The sequence below is a fragment of the Canis aureus genome, chromosome X (assembly GCF_053574225.1).
Source record: "Canis aureus isolate CA01 chromosome X, VMU_Caureus_v.1.0, whole genome shotgun sequence".
In the NCBI taxonomy this organism is placed as follows: Eukaryota; Metazoa; Chordata; class Mammalia; order Carnivora; family Canidae; genus Canis; species Canis aureus.
Genome location: NC_135649.1, coordinates 23,014,742 through 23,031,854, shown reverse-complemented (window position 1 = coordinate 23,031,854; position 17,113 = coordinate 23,014,742). Strand labels below are relative to the sequence as shown.

Genomic DNA, 17,113 nt, shown 5'->3' with positions numbered 1-17,113 from the left:
TGTAGTGCTTTTATTAAGTGCTTGTATAGAAATAGGGGAGATAAAAAGTAAATATAATATTTATTCATTGTCTTTTTCAAGAAGGTTCCAGAGATCTATATCCAATAAATTGGAGAATGGGTGGGGTTAATTGGAGAATACTTCCTGGAGGAAGTGGGCCTTCAGCTATGTTGATGTGGTTTGGCAGATGGAACAGGGAAAGTTGCTCTGTGATTACTTGGCAGGCTTAGCAGCAGTGTGGATGAAGGTAACAGAGGGAGGCCCTGGGAGGGGATTGGGAAGAACAGAAGAGAAGTGTGGGGCAAATAACACAGACTGTGGCCTAATGGGAACTGATTAAGAAGTTGGGGATATATGGCTTATAGATGTTAAAACCTGTGGGGAAAGCATTGATTAGGTAACATTTATATAAAACTTGATATTCAGGAACCTAGTTTTCTGTAAATTTGCTTTGGAACCTGGCACATGACTTGAATTTTTACTTCAGCTTGTGCATACTAGTTGCTAAAAGTGAATGCTTCTTAAGGGAAGAAAATGTTTCAACTTGATTTTAATGTCTTTAAATCCTTATGTAAGCCTTTTTGACCTTCAGACATGGTAAAAATTTAGGAGTTTTGCACTAGAATGGTTTTTCATAGTGAGCCTTTTTTGGCTGTATCTTTCTTCATATTGAGGTTGGCTGGTGGATTTCTTTTCATTTCTTCTTCTGTCATGCTTCCAAAGGGGGTACAGTTGCAATAAATTCTGAGTTTAGGTAATTTTAGCAAAGTATTTGAGTGAGCATAACTTTCAGAACGATCCGTAATAATTCACTGAATTTGGCTTTTGGAATTATCCATTCAACATTTGTGTGTTGTTTTTTTTTTTTTTTTTTTTAAAGATTTTATTATTTATTTATGATAGTCACAGAGAGAGAGAGAGAGAGAGAGAGGCAGAGACACAGGCAGAGGGAGAAGCAGGCTCCATGCACCGGGAGCCTGACGTGGGATTCGATCCCGCGTCTCCAGGATCGCGCCCTGGGCCAAAGGCAGGCGCCAAACCGCTGCGCCACCCAGGGATCCCTGTTTTTTTTTTAATTAAAATTGTGCTCGATGATTTCTGCCCAAATTTGGAGAATGTACAATTATTCATATTTCATTTTTCCATTTTACCCAATGACTATTAGCAATAAAAAATTAGCAGTGTGCTTATAATGAGCATCCTATCTGTGAATGAGTTAGATGCCTTGGGAATGGCAAGATTTTAATTCATAAGGTACGGAGATTTTATTTATGTATTCTGACATTTGCAAAAGCTATGGAACTAGATAGTTAGAAATGGCTGATCAACTTGATTATCACTTGTATTAAGATGGTGTTACCCTGCTTACATGATGCTTCTTTCTATCTCTAGCTAAATATTCAGCGCACACAGAAAAAAGCTTTTGTTGACTTCACTGAAGGTGAAATCAAGTTTATCCCCACTTATAAATATGATTCTAAAACAGACCGATGGGATTCCAGGTAAAGTAACAAAAACCTCCTTCTGGAGTGGATTCAGGCCTGGTCTTATTTCTTTCCCTCTGTGTTGGTAAAGGGCTAGGAATTTTTTCAGTCATGCTAGAAGGAGACATAAACTTAATGGCTCAGTGCTATTACAGAAGAGTTTTTAATTCATGTGTACTAAAGGTGAGCTTATCTTAAGAAAGTATTACTTATGTGATTAATTATACTGAAGTTTTATGGACTGCCTGCAATGCCTTATTTCTATCATCTCAATAGACTTACTTAGGTTTTTACTTTCCTGATCCCATCCCTATTTCCTTACCAATTATCCTGTTCTGATTGTTTTTTCCAAATTGCTTTGCAACTCTTTAACTCAGAACACCAGAAAGTGATCCAAGAAAGGTTCTTCCAGCACAGTGGTTCTCAATCCTAACTACACATTAGAATCTCTTGGGGGACTCTTAAAAAATACTGATGCCTGGGCCCAACCTCTCAACTGCCAGAGAAAGCTAAGAACCACTCTCTAAGGGTGGGGGGCTTTGATTTCTTAATTACCCCTAGTAAAGCACCCCTGTCAGTATGTTCCTAGTAACAGTCTTGTACCTACTATCTCTTGTTTCCTATGGTGTCCTAGCTGGTTGAGCCCAGAAGCTTGAAAGAGAAAGAAAATCTCTGGGCATGTTCAACTTCTTTAGACTCGGAGCACTGGGGTGGGGGTGGAGAGGAGTCTGTGTCCCTATGCCTGAGGGAGCTGGTTGGCCAGCAAGTGAAAAATGACACTGATATATCTTGTACACTTCACCTTATTTCTTCCATCACCTGACTTGAGAGTCACTTGAAGAGCTACTGATAAGAACTTATTTGTGTCACCTTCTGGATCAGGTGTACAGGGTATTGCTTATTTTAATAGAATGATGAATAGGCTTTTTACCCTACCTTAGTAATCTATGGGCTGTTATATGTTCAGATTTGCATGCTGTTTAAATGTTAGTTCATCTCTATTTAAAGAAGCTAGACTGGTCATGAAAGTCCAGGTGTAAAGGAGAAATCTCTATTATTATTTCCAGAAATTAAGCCCAGTCTAGGAATATAGGATTGGATTTTTAGATTTTTTAAAAAGATTTATTTATTTATTTATTCATGAGAGACACACAAAGAGAGGCAGAGACATAGGCAGAGGGAGAAGCAGGGAGCCTGACATGGGGCTTGATACCAGGTCTCCAGGATCACACCCTGGGCTGAAGGCAGGCACTAAACCGCTGAGCCACCCAGGCTGCCTGGATATTTAGATTATTTATTAGTTGTCTGTCTGTTGTGAAATGTCATTGCAGTTCATTGAGCAAAGTGTGCTGAATATAATCCTGACCTTCTGAGGATATTTTAAGAAGGGGCTATTATATTTTCCCTGGGGCAATGTTGTTAAAGATGTAATGCTAATTTTGGGAGCATTGTTTATTCATTCATTAGATATCTATTCATTGAGCACCTACTTTGCCCAAGATAATGTGCTAGGGGTTGGGAATTCAGTGGCAAACAAGCAGACACAGATCCTTTCTTAAATATAGTAGGGAATATTATAGTTGGAATCATTAGGGAAGAAGCATATAAAAGATAGCCTAACCCAGTCTGAATCAGTATGGTAGGTATTACATTCTTGTATGGTATGTTCCCTTTATACTTCCTTTCTTTATTTGCAGTGGGAAATGTCGGGTTCCAGCCTGGTGTGACCGGATTCTTTGGAGAGGAACAAATGTTAATCAGCTTCATTACCGGAGTCACATGGAACTAAAAACCAGTGACCACAAGCCTGTTAGCGCCCTCTTCCATATTGGGGTAAACACTTGTTTGTTCATTTATTTGTGTGTTAAGTATTCTTAGAACATCATTTAGACTCAGATCAGTAGTTCACTGAGCCATAAATGTTACCATAACCAAATAATCATTTGCAACATTGAGAAATGAGAAACCTCCCAAACGCTGTCCATATGGTTCTTAATGTGCTAAGCCTTTTAATGACACAGATGTTTCTCATGTTGCATAATGGCTGGGTGGTAACCTTAGCCTACTAAAGTTGTTATACATAAGGAATAATTAGAAGCTAGGTTTTACTTTTTTTATTTTTAATTTTTTAAAAGATTTTATTTATTCATGAGGGGCACAGAGAGAGAGGCAGAGACATAGGCAGAGGGACAAGCAGACTCCCTGCGGGGAGCCTGAACATGGGATTCAATCCCAGGACTCCAGGATTACAACCTGAGCCAAAGGAAGATGCTCAACCACTGAGCCACCCAGGTGCCCCTAGAAGCTAGGTTTTAAAGAATGAGTAGCCTCTCATTAGATAAATAGTAAGGAGGGGAAGCTCTGGGAGAGAGGTTTCAGGTGGAGGGGTGGGGACAGCAGGAGTAAAGGCATAGACTGATGAACATACAACCAAATCTGTATCTTACCTTAAAAGGCATGCTGTTGGGGTGCCTGGGTGGCTCAGTGGTTGGGCATCTGCCTTTAGCTCAAATCATGATCCTAGGGTCATGGTATTGAGTCTCACATTGGGCTCCCCATAGGGAGCCTGCTTCTTCCTCTGCTTATGTCTCTGCCTCTCCCTTTCTGTCTTTCATGAATAAATAAAAGCTTTAAAAAAATAAAAAGGCATGTTGTTAGCCGTAATTTTAGTGAAATTTTCCTGTCCTGGAGCATAAGTTTAAAATTTATTTTAAGATTTATTTATTTTAGAGAGAGAGAGCACGTGCACACATGAGCAGGAGGGGCAGAAGGAGAGGGAGAGAGAATCCCAAGCAGATCTCACACTGAGTGTGTGGAGCTTGATGTGGGGCTCAATCTCAGATCCTGACCAGAACCAAAACCAAGAGTCAGACACAACCGACTGTGCCACCCAGGTGCCCCCGAGAGTACAAGTTTTAAATTTTTCTTTAACTTTGTTTCATCCTGGGCTGGATTGATGGCCAGTTACTGAATTTTTATGTGTCTGTTGTGAGTAGTTTTCGTTTTCACATTGTATATTCTAGCTACATATTAATAGTATGTTAATAGTATGCAGGTTATGTCTTGAGATCTTATTGATTTATTACAGCTAGTATATTCAGATTATTTTGGTTTTTTTTAAAGATTTTATTTATTCATGAGAGAGAGAGAGAGAGAGGCAGAGACGCAGGCAGAGGGAGAAGCAGGCTCCATGCAGGGAGCCCAACACAGGACTTGATCTTGGGACTCCAGGATTACACCCTGGCCTGAAGGCAGGCACTAAACCGCTGAACCACCCAGGGATCCCCCATTTAGATTATTTTGTGTAGATTTTCCAGACCAACAGTCATGTAATCTGTCAGAATCTATATAGTGCTTAATAAGGTGGACTTGATAGACTGCTTGCATCCCAGTTCAACCACTTTCTAACTATGTAACCATGGGAAATTTATGTAACAGCCCCGTGCTTCAGTTTCCTCCTCTATAAAATGGGGATGACAATGGTACCACTTATGAGGATTAATGAGGTAAGACATGCAAAGAACGTATTAGGTGTATGTGTTGATTCTTTTGGCTTTTCAGATAGATTTTCGCCGATATATCTTGTGCTATTCCTGTCTTAAAGGGGGATGACTTTGGGGTATTTCCTTTATTTACAAAAGTAGGTCTTAGTCTTAGAATACAATCTAAATTTTACCGAGGCAATCATGACTTTTGTCCATTTTGAAATTTTAAAAGAATTGTAAATAATACTGTTTCTCAAATAATAGCTAGTATGTACCAGAGATGGTGATAGAGAATTTATACACATCTCATTTACTCCTTGCAGCAGTGCTTTGGGTTAAATATTTCTCATTTAACAGATGAGCAAATGGAAAACCAATGAGTTTAAATAACTTCTTTACAAGCATTCAACTAGAAGGAGAGCTTAGATTCAAATCTTGAATAACTCCTAAGCCTATTGAGGTTCTTTCCACCAACCTTATAATGCCTCTATAAGATCCAAAGAACTTATAGGCTAGATAAACCTTTAGATACTAATTTTAGCCCACCTAATTTCTCATTTGTACTGGCGGGCTGCCCTGTATTCTTCATTTGAGTTCTCTTAATCCATTTTTAAAAGGATGTCTTTCCCCAGACACTAACCATTTTGGTTTAATCAGCTATGCTTGGCTTTTTTGTTTGTATTTCTTTTCAGAACCTTGGAATGTTTGTAATATTACATATTAATCTAGAGCTCCTAGCAGGATATTTAAAAAATTTTCATGTTTCCTGTGTATTTTTGTATATCTTTGATAAAGGTCTACCTTTCTAGTTTTTAATACTATTTAAATTCCTTAGGAATTCAAAATTGCTTCTTTAAAATAAAAATGTAAGCAAAATCTACAGATAAGGCTGGAGTTCTTTAATCCCTGTTCTGTCCCCCACTCCCACCTTTGTCCCAAACCCCTACTTCCCAGCCAGGCCGACTACCGTTATGAATTTATGTCTCTCTAGACCAACAGTCCAATAGGAATAGGTCTTTCTGTGATGATGGAAATGTTATAGGTCTGTCCTGTCCAGTATAATACTACTAGCTTTAGGTGGCTCTTAATCACTTGAAGTGTGGCTAGTGTATCCAAGAGAGCTGAATTTTCTATTTAATTTGAAGTAGTGTAAATTTAAATGTACATTATGTGGCTTCTGGCTATTATCATGAACAACACAGTTCTAGACTTTTGCATATGCTTTTCTGTTGCGCCATACACATTAGAGTATTGTTCTGTGTTTTGGTGCATATATTATAAATGGTCTCGTACTGTATGTATTGGTCTGCAGCTTGCATTTTTAAAAAAAATTCAGTGGTGTGGCTTGGAGAACTATCCATGTTATTACATAAATATCTAGCTCATTAAAAAAAGATCTAGTTCATTGATCATCTAGCTCATTTTTAAATACTAATTTTGTTGGTAATTTCCTTTTTTAAAGGGTTATATCAGGTAGTGACATTCTATGGTGTTTTTCCCCTTCATTATCCTTGATGTACCATTAAGGAGTGTGATCTTGATAATCCATTGAGAAAAGGCTTTGAGTTTATTGAGTAACCACCCCATATTTTGGTCTCTTTGGCATGCTATGATTAGAGGTTTTAAAAATCACATTATATTTTTACCACCATTGTCATCAGTGACTGTTAAAAAAGAGACCAAATGTTCAATGGCCAATTAACTTTAGAAGACTTTCTGTGGGGTGGCTGAGATTAAGCTGAGATAGAGTTTCCACCCCAGTACTTGATAATAGGATCTGTTGCATTGGTTCTCAGACTTTGGTAGACATAGAAATTGCCTAGAGAGCTTTTAAAAAATGCAGTAGGCCAAGTCATCTGTATTGCCTACTTGAATTAATCCTGTTGTGTACCTGGTATTTTGGATCTTGTACTAGAGGTCCAGATACAACTTCTGGTATTAACTGTGGCAGTGAGCAACTTAGTTGATCTATTTGTATCTTGATATTTTCAACAATCAGAAGAAATCGTTGGTAGCTTTGGTAGCTTTGCAGGTTCTTGTGAAAAGATGACACATGTAAAATACTTTATGAAAACACAAGTTCTTGGGCAGCCTGGGTGGCTTAGCAGTTTAGCACCGCCTTCAGCCCAGGGTGTGATCCTGGAGACCTGGGATCGAGTTCCATGTCGGGCTCCCTGCATGGAGCCTGCTTCTCCCTCTACCTGTGTCTCTGCCTCTCTATCTCTCTGCATCTCTCATGAATAAATAAAAAATCTATTTTTTTAAAGATTTTATTTATTTATTCATTAGAAACAGAGAGGCAGAGACACAGGCAGGGAGAGAAGCAGGCTCCTTGCAGAGAGCCCGATGCAGGACTTGATCTTGGGACCCAGGGATCATCTCCGAGCCAAAGGCAGATGCTCAACCTCCTGAGCCACCCAGGAGTCCCAAAAAATCTTAAAAAAAAAAACACAAGTTGCAAAATTTTTTAAAAATTTTATTTATTTATTCATGAGAGACACAGAGAGAGAGGGGCAGAGACATAGGCAGAGGGAGAAGCAGGCTCCATGCAGGAAGCCCAATGTGGGACTTGATCCCGGGACTCCGGGATCACTACCTGAGCCAAAGGCAGACACTCAACTGCTGAGCCACCCAGGCGTCCCACAAGTTGCAAAATTTTATAAAAATACTTGAAAGTATAAAATTCTTCTTATAACCTAACACTATAGTATAGACTCTCATGACACTAGTGATTGCTTACTTCTCAGTTCTCCAGGCATTATGGTTTAGATATGTAAAAACCTTTCCAATCTTTGAGATATTTGGCTCAGCTTTGATACTCTTATTTTCCACATTTGATTTACAACCTCTTCTAAATGCATCAGTCCTTTTCTTTTGGCATTGAATTTGTGAAGTTTCCTTTTCACAAAAGAAACTGGGATTTCAATAAGTTAAAATGCTATGTTAATTATGACCCTTTTTTTGCATTGATCTGTATGAAGCTTTAATAGTGAAAAAACCACAGCTATATCGGGAAGCTGAAAGTGCTGTGTCAGATGGGAGATGTTTTTGATCTATTAGTTGAAATGATTTGTCCGTTGTCATACTTTTACTCTAATCTAGGGCATTTTGTATTGGCTGTTTTCTAAAATGGCCACAGGATCTATTTACTAACATGCTTTTATCATTATATAATCTGTGCATTGACATTATGATTTTTGGCATTATGCATAGCAGCTAATAGAATTTAATACTTTAATCATTTTTTTCTGCTGTTTCAATGCTTTGTGTTCAGTGTTAGAAATGGTATCAGGTATGTTTTGACACTTACTTTGTGCAATGCAGGAAATAATTTTTACCACAATTGTCACATTTCCCCCACCACTAAATAACTTAACATTGGATCAAGATAATATTCTTCCCAAATATGACTGCCAAGCTAGCACAGAGGTTTAACTTTCCCAGGATGTTACCCAATTAACCTTACCTTTACCATAAAGTGAGTAATGCTGTAATATTTACTTTAATTTATATTTGTTTTAGTGACATTTTAAAAATTGTTAGACTCTTAGAGATTCAGGCTGAGAGCACACAAGACTAAAATAAGGATCTGTTTTCTTTGAGGTAAAAGTTATGTATGGAATGATATTTAAGAGAGTATTTGAGGATGTTATTTACACCACAGTTTATTTTAAATGACTGTTGTAACAACCCATTTTAAATTGTTAGGTAATCTCAAAAAAAGATGAGCTAGGAACATATAAGACTGAAAAGAGGGTTTGTTTTCTTTCAGGTGAAGGTTGTGGATGAACGGAGGTATCGGAAAGTGTTTGAGGATATTGTACGCATTATGGACAGGATGGAAAATGACTTCCTTCCTTCCTTAGAACTCAGCAGGAGGGAGGTGAGCAAAAATACATGGCTTCCCCATTTACTGGCCATCATGTTTAGTACAGGGGAAATCATGTTTGTTAGAGGAGGCAGCACAACAAAATGGTAAAAACCATGTGTGCTGAAGTCAGACTGCCTCCATTCTGATTCTAGCACTGTCATTTAGTAGATGTGTGATCACAGGTACATGTCTGACTCTCTCAGAGCCACAGTGTCCTTTTCTGGTTAAAGGGGTGGTTGTGAGGATTACATGAGTTAATATATGTGAAGCTCTTAAAACAGCTCCTGATACAAAGCCCTCAGATGTTAGCAGCTCTTATTTAATATTTCAGACTTGCTGGTTAATTCATATTTCAGGAACTAGGACTTGGTCATGGGATGAATGTCCTGAACCCTAAGGTTCAGTTACCCTCTTAGGATCTCAGGAACAGTCAGAGAAGTAGCAAGAGCTGCCAAATTCCGTCTCTGCTGGTGTGAATACAGTAATAAATGAAAGGGCATGGTGTACAGCTGGCTCAGTTGGTGAATGCATATAGCAATTGCACACCTGGTTAATAATTACCTTATTCTTTATTCATATTCTCTATGGAATAATCCAACTGACATACCTCCCCTACTAGTGATGCATGTTTGTGTCTGTCTGTTATTCCCCAGTTTGTGTTTGAGAATGTGAAGTTTCGGCAACTACAAAAGGAGAAGTTCCAGATCAGCAACAATGGACAGGTTCCCTGCCATTTTTCTTTCATCCCTAAACTTAATGACAGCCAGTACTGCAAGCCATGGCTTCGGGCTGAACCTTTTGAGGGCTACTTGGAGCCAAGTGAGTTGTCCCTTTACCATTGTCTCTGCTTGCAACGTTCCATCTCCCCATGACTCCCATCCCTCCCTTTTTTAACTTCTTGTTTTCTAACCACATGTCTCTTACCTTCACTGTCATTATATTGGGGAGATATCTTTTGTGTGTCCAGTCTCTCTTCCATCACTTGGTGATTTTTAGAGGACACTACTTCTGTTGGTGCTTCTCTCCCTTTTCCTTTTCCACCAGAAGTTTCTGTTACCATGTGTCATTTCTTACATTTCAGATGAGACAGTGGACATTTCCCTTGATGTGTATGTCAGTAAAGACTCTGTGACCATCCTGAATTCAGGGGAAGATAAGATTGAAGATATTCTAGTCCTTCACCTGGACCGAGGCAAAGATTACTTCTTGACCATTAGTGGAAATTACCTCCCAAGTTGTTTTGGTACATCCTTGGAGGCCTTGTGCCGAATGAAAAGACCGATCAGAGAAGTTCCCGTCACCAAACTCATAGACTTGGTAAGAAACATCCTAAGACATGGAACCTCCTCTGGATGTAATTTTCACAATACTTAAGGAATGTCCTCATTGTCTCTGTGCTTTTTTCTCTTTTGTCAGGGTGGGGGGAATTGTCAGGTGAATAATAGCAAGAATGTTGCTTTACTCTAGCATTACTTTCATTAGATTAAGCCTAAAAGGAAAGAGGAGAGTGATCTGTAATTGGCTGTTGTCAGGAATATAATATATAATACTAAGTTCACTGAATTAAAGGCTCCCTTCTCAAAGGTCTAATGCTTATTTGTTATGCTCTTCATACTTTTGTAAAAATTAGCATGTATGCAAGGAACAGTAAGTGGCAGGGGGCAATATTATCCTCATTAAACACATCAGAAAGCTGAGGCATGGAGACGGTAACTTGCCCAAAGTGGAATAAGTTAGTGACAAAACTGTCCCCAGACTTTCTTTTTTTTTCTTTTTTTTAAAGATTTTATTTATTTAATCATGAGAGACACAGAGAGAGAGAGGCACAGGCAGAGGGAGAAGCAGGCTCCATGCAGGGAGCCCGATGTGGGACTCGATCCAGGGTCCCCAGGATCAGGCCCTGGGCTGAGGGCAGCACTAAACCACTGAGCCACCGGGGTTGCCCTGTCCCCAGACTTTCTGATTCCCAGTCAACTCCTCACTGTATCATCATATCTAATCCCAAACTTGGCTGCATGTTGCAGCCCAGACTTGTAAGTGAACCTCAGAGTACTCATCATATCTAATCCCAAACTTGGCTGCATGTTGTAGCCCAGACCTGTAAGTGAACCTCAGAGTACCTGTGTCAGAATCCCCCAGGGGTCTTTGGACAAGTACAGATCCTTCCCCCTCCCCCTGCTCACCTCTGGCAATGGAATCACAGTCTTGGGGTGCAGGGCTTAGGATCCTGCATTTTATCAGCATCCCAGATTATTATAATGTGCACTGAAGTTTGCTGCATGTTTAATGGGACTCACTTAAAAAGGGAAGGAGTAGGATTTCCCCTCCCTGACACCAACCTCTAATATCAGTGTCCTTAGGGAAGAAATGCTTATTATCTTCAGTAACATAAACTGATTGAGTAACAAGTTCATTCTATTAAGAACTTTTCCTCTAAATGAAAACATTGCTGGGTTTGTATGTGGACCTCTTTGAGCTATAAAAGCATACTCTTTGGTCTTTTACCAAAGAAAATGAGGTGATGTGACAGCCATACTTTATCATTAGTATTAGTATTCATGTTGATCCTTTCAGCCTCACCAGAGCAGTGACTTTATCATCTAGCAAGGAGGGCTAGACCAGCGGGTAAGCTGCTGGCTCGTCTGAGAGTGATCTGTTCTGTTGCCATGGAATTGTTTTAGCTATGACTCAAATGGCAGATTAAAACACTTGAGTCCAGTCCCAGCATTCTTTCTTGGAACTATACTTGTTTCCCTAGAGCCCTCATGACTGGGTGTATTACCTCTATTTAAAAGAGAACCATTTTCTTCAGAAATTCACATCCTTACATTCTATTATTTTTATACTTTTTTTTTTCTCTTACCACTATATTCTGTCTTTCAAATTTACTATTTCACCATTTAGGATATATTCTAAATGAAGTTTCCTTTTTTTCCCTACCCCCATCCCTCCATCCTAAACACCATTTTCCAGCTTTCTTTTTCCCAAATTTTAATTATGAAAGTGGCAAATATGCAGAAAAGTGGAAAATAACAGTACAATGAACTCCTATATGCCTTACATATATAGACGTGTATCTTTTTTCTTGCTATACTATTTGCAATGAAGTAGTGATAAGTTATTTCACTGGTGAACATGTTAGCCTGCCTCTCAAGAAAAAAGACAATTTCTGTATTATCACAATACCATTATTATGCCTAAGAAAACTAGCCACTCCATATTTCAATTTTTCCAGTTGTCCTAGGAATTTTTTGATAGCTTTTTGAAGCCAAAATCTCATCTGGATTCATGTAATACCTTTGGCGAGGTCTCTGCAGTCTCTTTTATTTATTTATTTATTTATTTTTAAAGATTTTATTTATTTGAGAGAGAGAGAGAGCATGAGTGGGGGGAGGGCAGGGAGAGAAGCAGACTCCTCTCTGAGCAAGGAGCCTGACACGGGGCTCCATCCCAAGACCCCTAGATCGACCTGAGCTGAAGGCCGATGCTTCACCGACTGAGTCACCCAGATGCCACTCTGCAGTCTCTTTTAGAGTAAAACAGTTCTCATCTTTTATTTCTTTAATGACATTGACTTTTTAAGAATCCAGAATAGTTGCCCAGTGAAGGATCCTGTTTCCTAACATTGCCTGTTTCCTCTTGGTAACTGTTTAAATTTAATCCTTTCATACTCCTTCCATCCGCTTTATTTCCTGTAAACTGGAAACTAGTTTTATTTTTGGTCAGAGTTGGCAGAGGCATTATGATACCCTTTATTGTAATTGTTCTGTATTAATTAGAGTGATTGGAAGGAGGCTCAACCAGTGTGAAAACGTTTCATTTCATTTGAAATATTATCAGATAATTCAATGTTTGACCATGAATAGGAAGTAGCCAAAATCCTTAATGGAGTTAGTAGAATGGATCTGTAGGAAGCGCTTTTCTTTCCTTTTTTGTGCACAAATGATTGAAGGTTTAAAAAATAGAACCCTGATAATTTTTCATTATGAAATTGCTGAGTTCTTATTAAATTGTACGTTTGTGGTCATCATTGATTCTTTTAAACTAAGCTATTATCGGTAGGGTATAGGGTTCTGATTTTTTCCAAAGCCTGTCACATTTTAGTATTACTAAATTCTTGTATCTCATTGATGAGGAAGTTATCCATATTAGCATAGGGCAATAAACAAGAAATCAAAGATTATCTGTATGCCATTTATAATATCTTCTCACTCTGTTTTGACTTGATATTGACTTTCTGCAATGCTTTATTACATTTGTTCATATTTGTTCCAAGACCTAAAATGGTATTTCAGATACCATGAGATGATGCTATTAATAATGATACCTGTTATCCTTGATTGCATTATTCATTCTAAAATTTTGGTGAAACCAGAAATGAGTTCAGTGCCTATGTTGACTTTCCATGTACTGTTTGAGAAAGATTGTTATGTAACACCATCTTCCCACCAAATGTGGAGTGAAATAATTGGCATATGTCCTTTTCATTCTTCTTGTCCTTCTCAATGACAGTGACTTTGCCATTATTAGAATAGTTGGAATTAGCACAAGTGGTGAGCAGAGGAGAATTTGTTTGCAATTATCTTTATTCTTTTCCAGAATAAAGATTGATTTTTCTGGTTGTTAACTAGCATATTAACCAGCACATAATCATCAATATTTATTCATTACACATTGAATACAAAGTATTATGGAGTTTATGTGGGTTCCTGGAATTTAGTGGTGATAAAAGTTTACTTATATATACAGTGTGGCTGAATTCTAAATCAAAGTTAATAGGGAATTTGGTTAAAGGTAATCTAAACATATAACTACTTTTACTGGCTAATGTCCAATGTGTTTGGTAAGTCAGTATTTTGGAAAGGCATTTAGAATGAGAGTCGTGGAGCTTGTAATTTGTATTAACAATAGATTCCTGTGCTTGTTTACTCAAGCCTTATATGCTATAAAAGCTTATTGACCAGCTAATTTCTGTAACAATCAACCTCAGAACCAGCCTATTTTGGCTTTTTGAATATTTGTTTTATGTAACATTAACAACTAGAAACAAATTCAGCACATAAGAATAAAGTGGACTAGAAAAGTGATTTGGGGTTCATCATAGAAGTGTTTTGAGTCAAGTCCAAGTACTCAAGAAATATGTATTAACATATTGGGTGAGCAGGTTCTTCCAGGTATAAGGGACATAATGAATAAAGGCTAGGTGAAAGTAAAAAAGACCATGTTTGAAAAATTTTAAGATTTCCCTAGGAAGAGTGAAGATTAAGGAAAAAAAGAGTATGTGAGGCTGATTGGGTAGGTTAGGAGCAAGGATAGAGAGTCTTGAAGTCAACAGATGAGTTTGTGCCAAATCCAGAGGCATCAACAACTATCAGAAGGCTTTTATGAGTAGTATGAGGTTGTAAATTGACATTTGAAGGAATAGTCTAGTGTTGCTTATAGATTGGACCTAATGGAGAGGCCAGGTTTGAATTTACCAGATCTGGTTAAAGGTTTTGCTGGTAGATACAGGAACAAAAAAAGAGGTTGAGGGATGGGTGGACAGACTATATTTGCTTGGAGACCTGTTTATTTCAAGATGATATCAAAGTTTGAAATAACAAAAATAACAGCTTGGTGATTAATTCGTCCCCAGTGATCTTTTCACTAAGTATTTACTTCATCTTACTGATCCAACCACTCATTTCTTATCCTGTTAGGTGTATGGTTTGTGTTTCTTCTCTTTATAGTTCACATGAACTAATCCTTTCTAGAACTTTGATATTCATTCAGTTTTCTGTTTTTTATTTTTAAATTTGAATCTGCCTCTAAATGACTCTTTTACATTATTTTAACTGCACTTACTACTGGCAAAATTTCTTATGGATGAATGTTGGAGTGAATAATGATTTGCAGTGCATTTGTAGCATACCTATGTTGCTCCACCAGGGAATCCTGAATTAGGTTCCCTTTTTGAATGTGATCAACACACAGCCTTTTGCAGAGTAGGCAAGTCAGTTGAACTAAGTGATTATCAGCAACCTTAGGACTACCTTAGGAGTATGCTGTTTATTAGTGGAGGCTAAGTGGTGTTTTTATTTTCAGAATCCAGCCTACTGTTAAAAATAAATATTTACATCTACTATATGCCTGTAGCCAGAGAAGTAAACTCTCAATGTAAATGTGCTGCTCCTCCATCAGTATCTAATCAAAGTCCTTTTGATTCTTTTTTGTTTTCTTTTATCCATTCATTTAAAAAATATTATTTTCCCATCATTAAAGTGTTCTCCTTTTTGACCTACCTTGATAGCCTTTTAACAATTCCCTTTGACTCTATCACTACCCTTTCATTTTTCCTCTTCAGGGCTGTCAGACTGATCTTTCTGTAATACAGCTTTTGGGCCTATCACTTCCTTAAAGGTAGTGTGTGGCTCCCCCATGCCTACTAAATATAATCTGGATTGCTTTACCTGTCATTCAAGTTCCCCCAAAGTCTGACTTCAACATTCCTTTTCATATTTATTTCCCATTACTTATTTTAAAAGATTTTATTTATTTATTTTTTTATTTTTTTATTTGAGAGAGAGAGAGAGGGAGCAGAGGGAAGGGCAGAAACAGAGGGAGAAGCAGATTCCCCACTGAGTAGGGAGCCCAATGTGGGGCTTGACCCCAGGACCCTGAGATCATGACCTGAGCCGAAGACAAACGTTTAACTGACTGAGCCACTCAGGCACCTCTATTTCCCAATAGTTTTCTCAACATCCTCCCATGCTCCCTGCAGAATAGATGACCACTTTTCTCTACTCTCATCTTGGGATTTACCTTCTCTGAACCTTTATTTATTTTGGCCCCTTCCACTTGTAGTGTGCCCATCCCATCTCTACTCCTTTAAAATCCTATGAATCTTTTAAAGGCTAGTTAGGTCCCATTTCTATTGTGAAAAGTCCCCTGATAGCCCCAGCTGAAAGCCATCTTCTTCCTTTGAACCCCAGTTTTGTTTGTTTTCCCTATTAGCCATTTACTGAGAACCCATATGTGTGAATTATAACAATATCAGGCTATAAATTCTGAGACTTCTTACTCCAACTCAATTGCAAACCCGAGTCAGGGACCATATTGTTTCTTCTATATAGCCTCATTTTCATCCTCCACCCCAACACTCCCCAAAGGCATGCTTTGCACTACTAGTAGATGGCCACTGAAGAAAACTTCCTTGAGGGCCTGGTTTGATAGGTTAGTATATGAAAACTCTACCTAGTTTTATTCATCGTGTCATGTGGCATTTATTCATGGAAGGAAAAATAGAGAAGTCTGTTAGGCAAGCAGGTTCTACTATTTCTTTTTTTTAAGATTTTATTTATTTATTCATGAGAGACACAGAGAGAGAGAGGCAGAGACACAGGCAGAGGGAGAAGCAGGCTCCATGCAGGGAGCCTGACATGGGACTCGATTCCAGGTCTCCAGGATCAGGCCCTAGGCTGAAGGTGGCACTAAACTGCTGAGCCACCCAGGCTGCCTTCTACTATTTCTTAATAATAAGTAGTCCTAAATTTTAAAAAAGGTCATACTCCAAAATTGTGTTAAATTAGATGTTTGGTGCTCAGAATTTAACTTTTAAATTAAAAAATATTGTAATTACAATACTATAAATATTGTATACTTCGTAAAGCAATATTACTCTGATTATTTTTATTTCATTTCCTATGTTATATATAAAAGTGTAAATAAACCTACAAGAGCCTATTTAATTCAAAATGTAATAATACTAAAAAATCTATCCACCATATATATAAGAGTCATTTATAGGAAATGCATTTAGCATTGCTATTTGAAACATGAGGGAACACACTCCTCCGCCTCCAGCCTCCTGCACATATTTCATAGTAAGATAGGACTTCTCCTTTTACTATCAGACCTGAGAAGTATGATTTATACTCAGGTTCTTGGTGGCCCATGGCAGAATTGGGAGGATTCCAGTTGGGAGTTGCTGGGGAGGTGCTTGCATGCTATACTACCACTGCCCTACCATGCCTGGATTTTAGGCTGCTTCCTTGACCTTACAAAGTAGATATTATTCTCTCTGTTTTGGAAATGAAGAAGCTGAGACTTTACAAAGTTTAGTAACTTTCCTAATGTCTGTACAGAAGCAGAACAAAGATTTGTACCAGGTCTGTCTACCACCACTGCCTGTGCTCTCTCCTGCTAACCATGGTGCTTTGTTTCTCACTGTCTTTTTCAGTTTTTCCCTGCCTTTGTCCAGGAAACAGCCAGATTGTACTTTTTGAGTTGTCTAG

General features: G+C 38.2%; 1 protein-coding gene across 6 annotated transcripts in view; it reads left to right on the top strand.

Moving 5' to 3' along the window:
* Positions 1-17,113, top strand: part of OCRL (OCRL inositol polyphosphate-5-phosphatase) — a 62,981-nt gene that overhangs the window by 35,961 nt on the left and 9,907 nt on the right. For all 6 annotated transcript variants that reach the window (XM_077889166.1, XM_077889164.1, XM_077889163.1 and 3 more), the window contains 5 exons: positions 1,393-1,502; positions 3,182-3,317; positions 8,742-8,852; positions 9,494-9,659; positions 9,922-10,157. In XM_077889166.1, the coding sequence (XP_077745292.1) occupies positions 1,393-1,502; positions 3,182-3,317; positions 8,742-8,852; positions 9,494-9,659; positions 9,922-10,157 (759 nt within the window). The remainder of the gene's footprint in view (positions 1-1,392; positions 1,503-3,181; positions 3,318-8,741; positions 8,853-9,493; positions 9,660-9,921; positions 10,158-17,113) is intronic.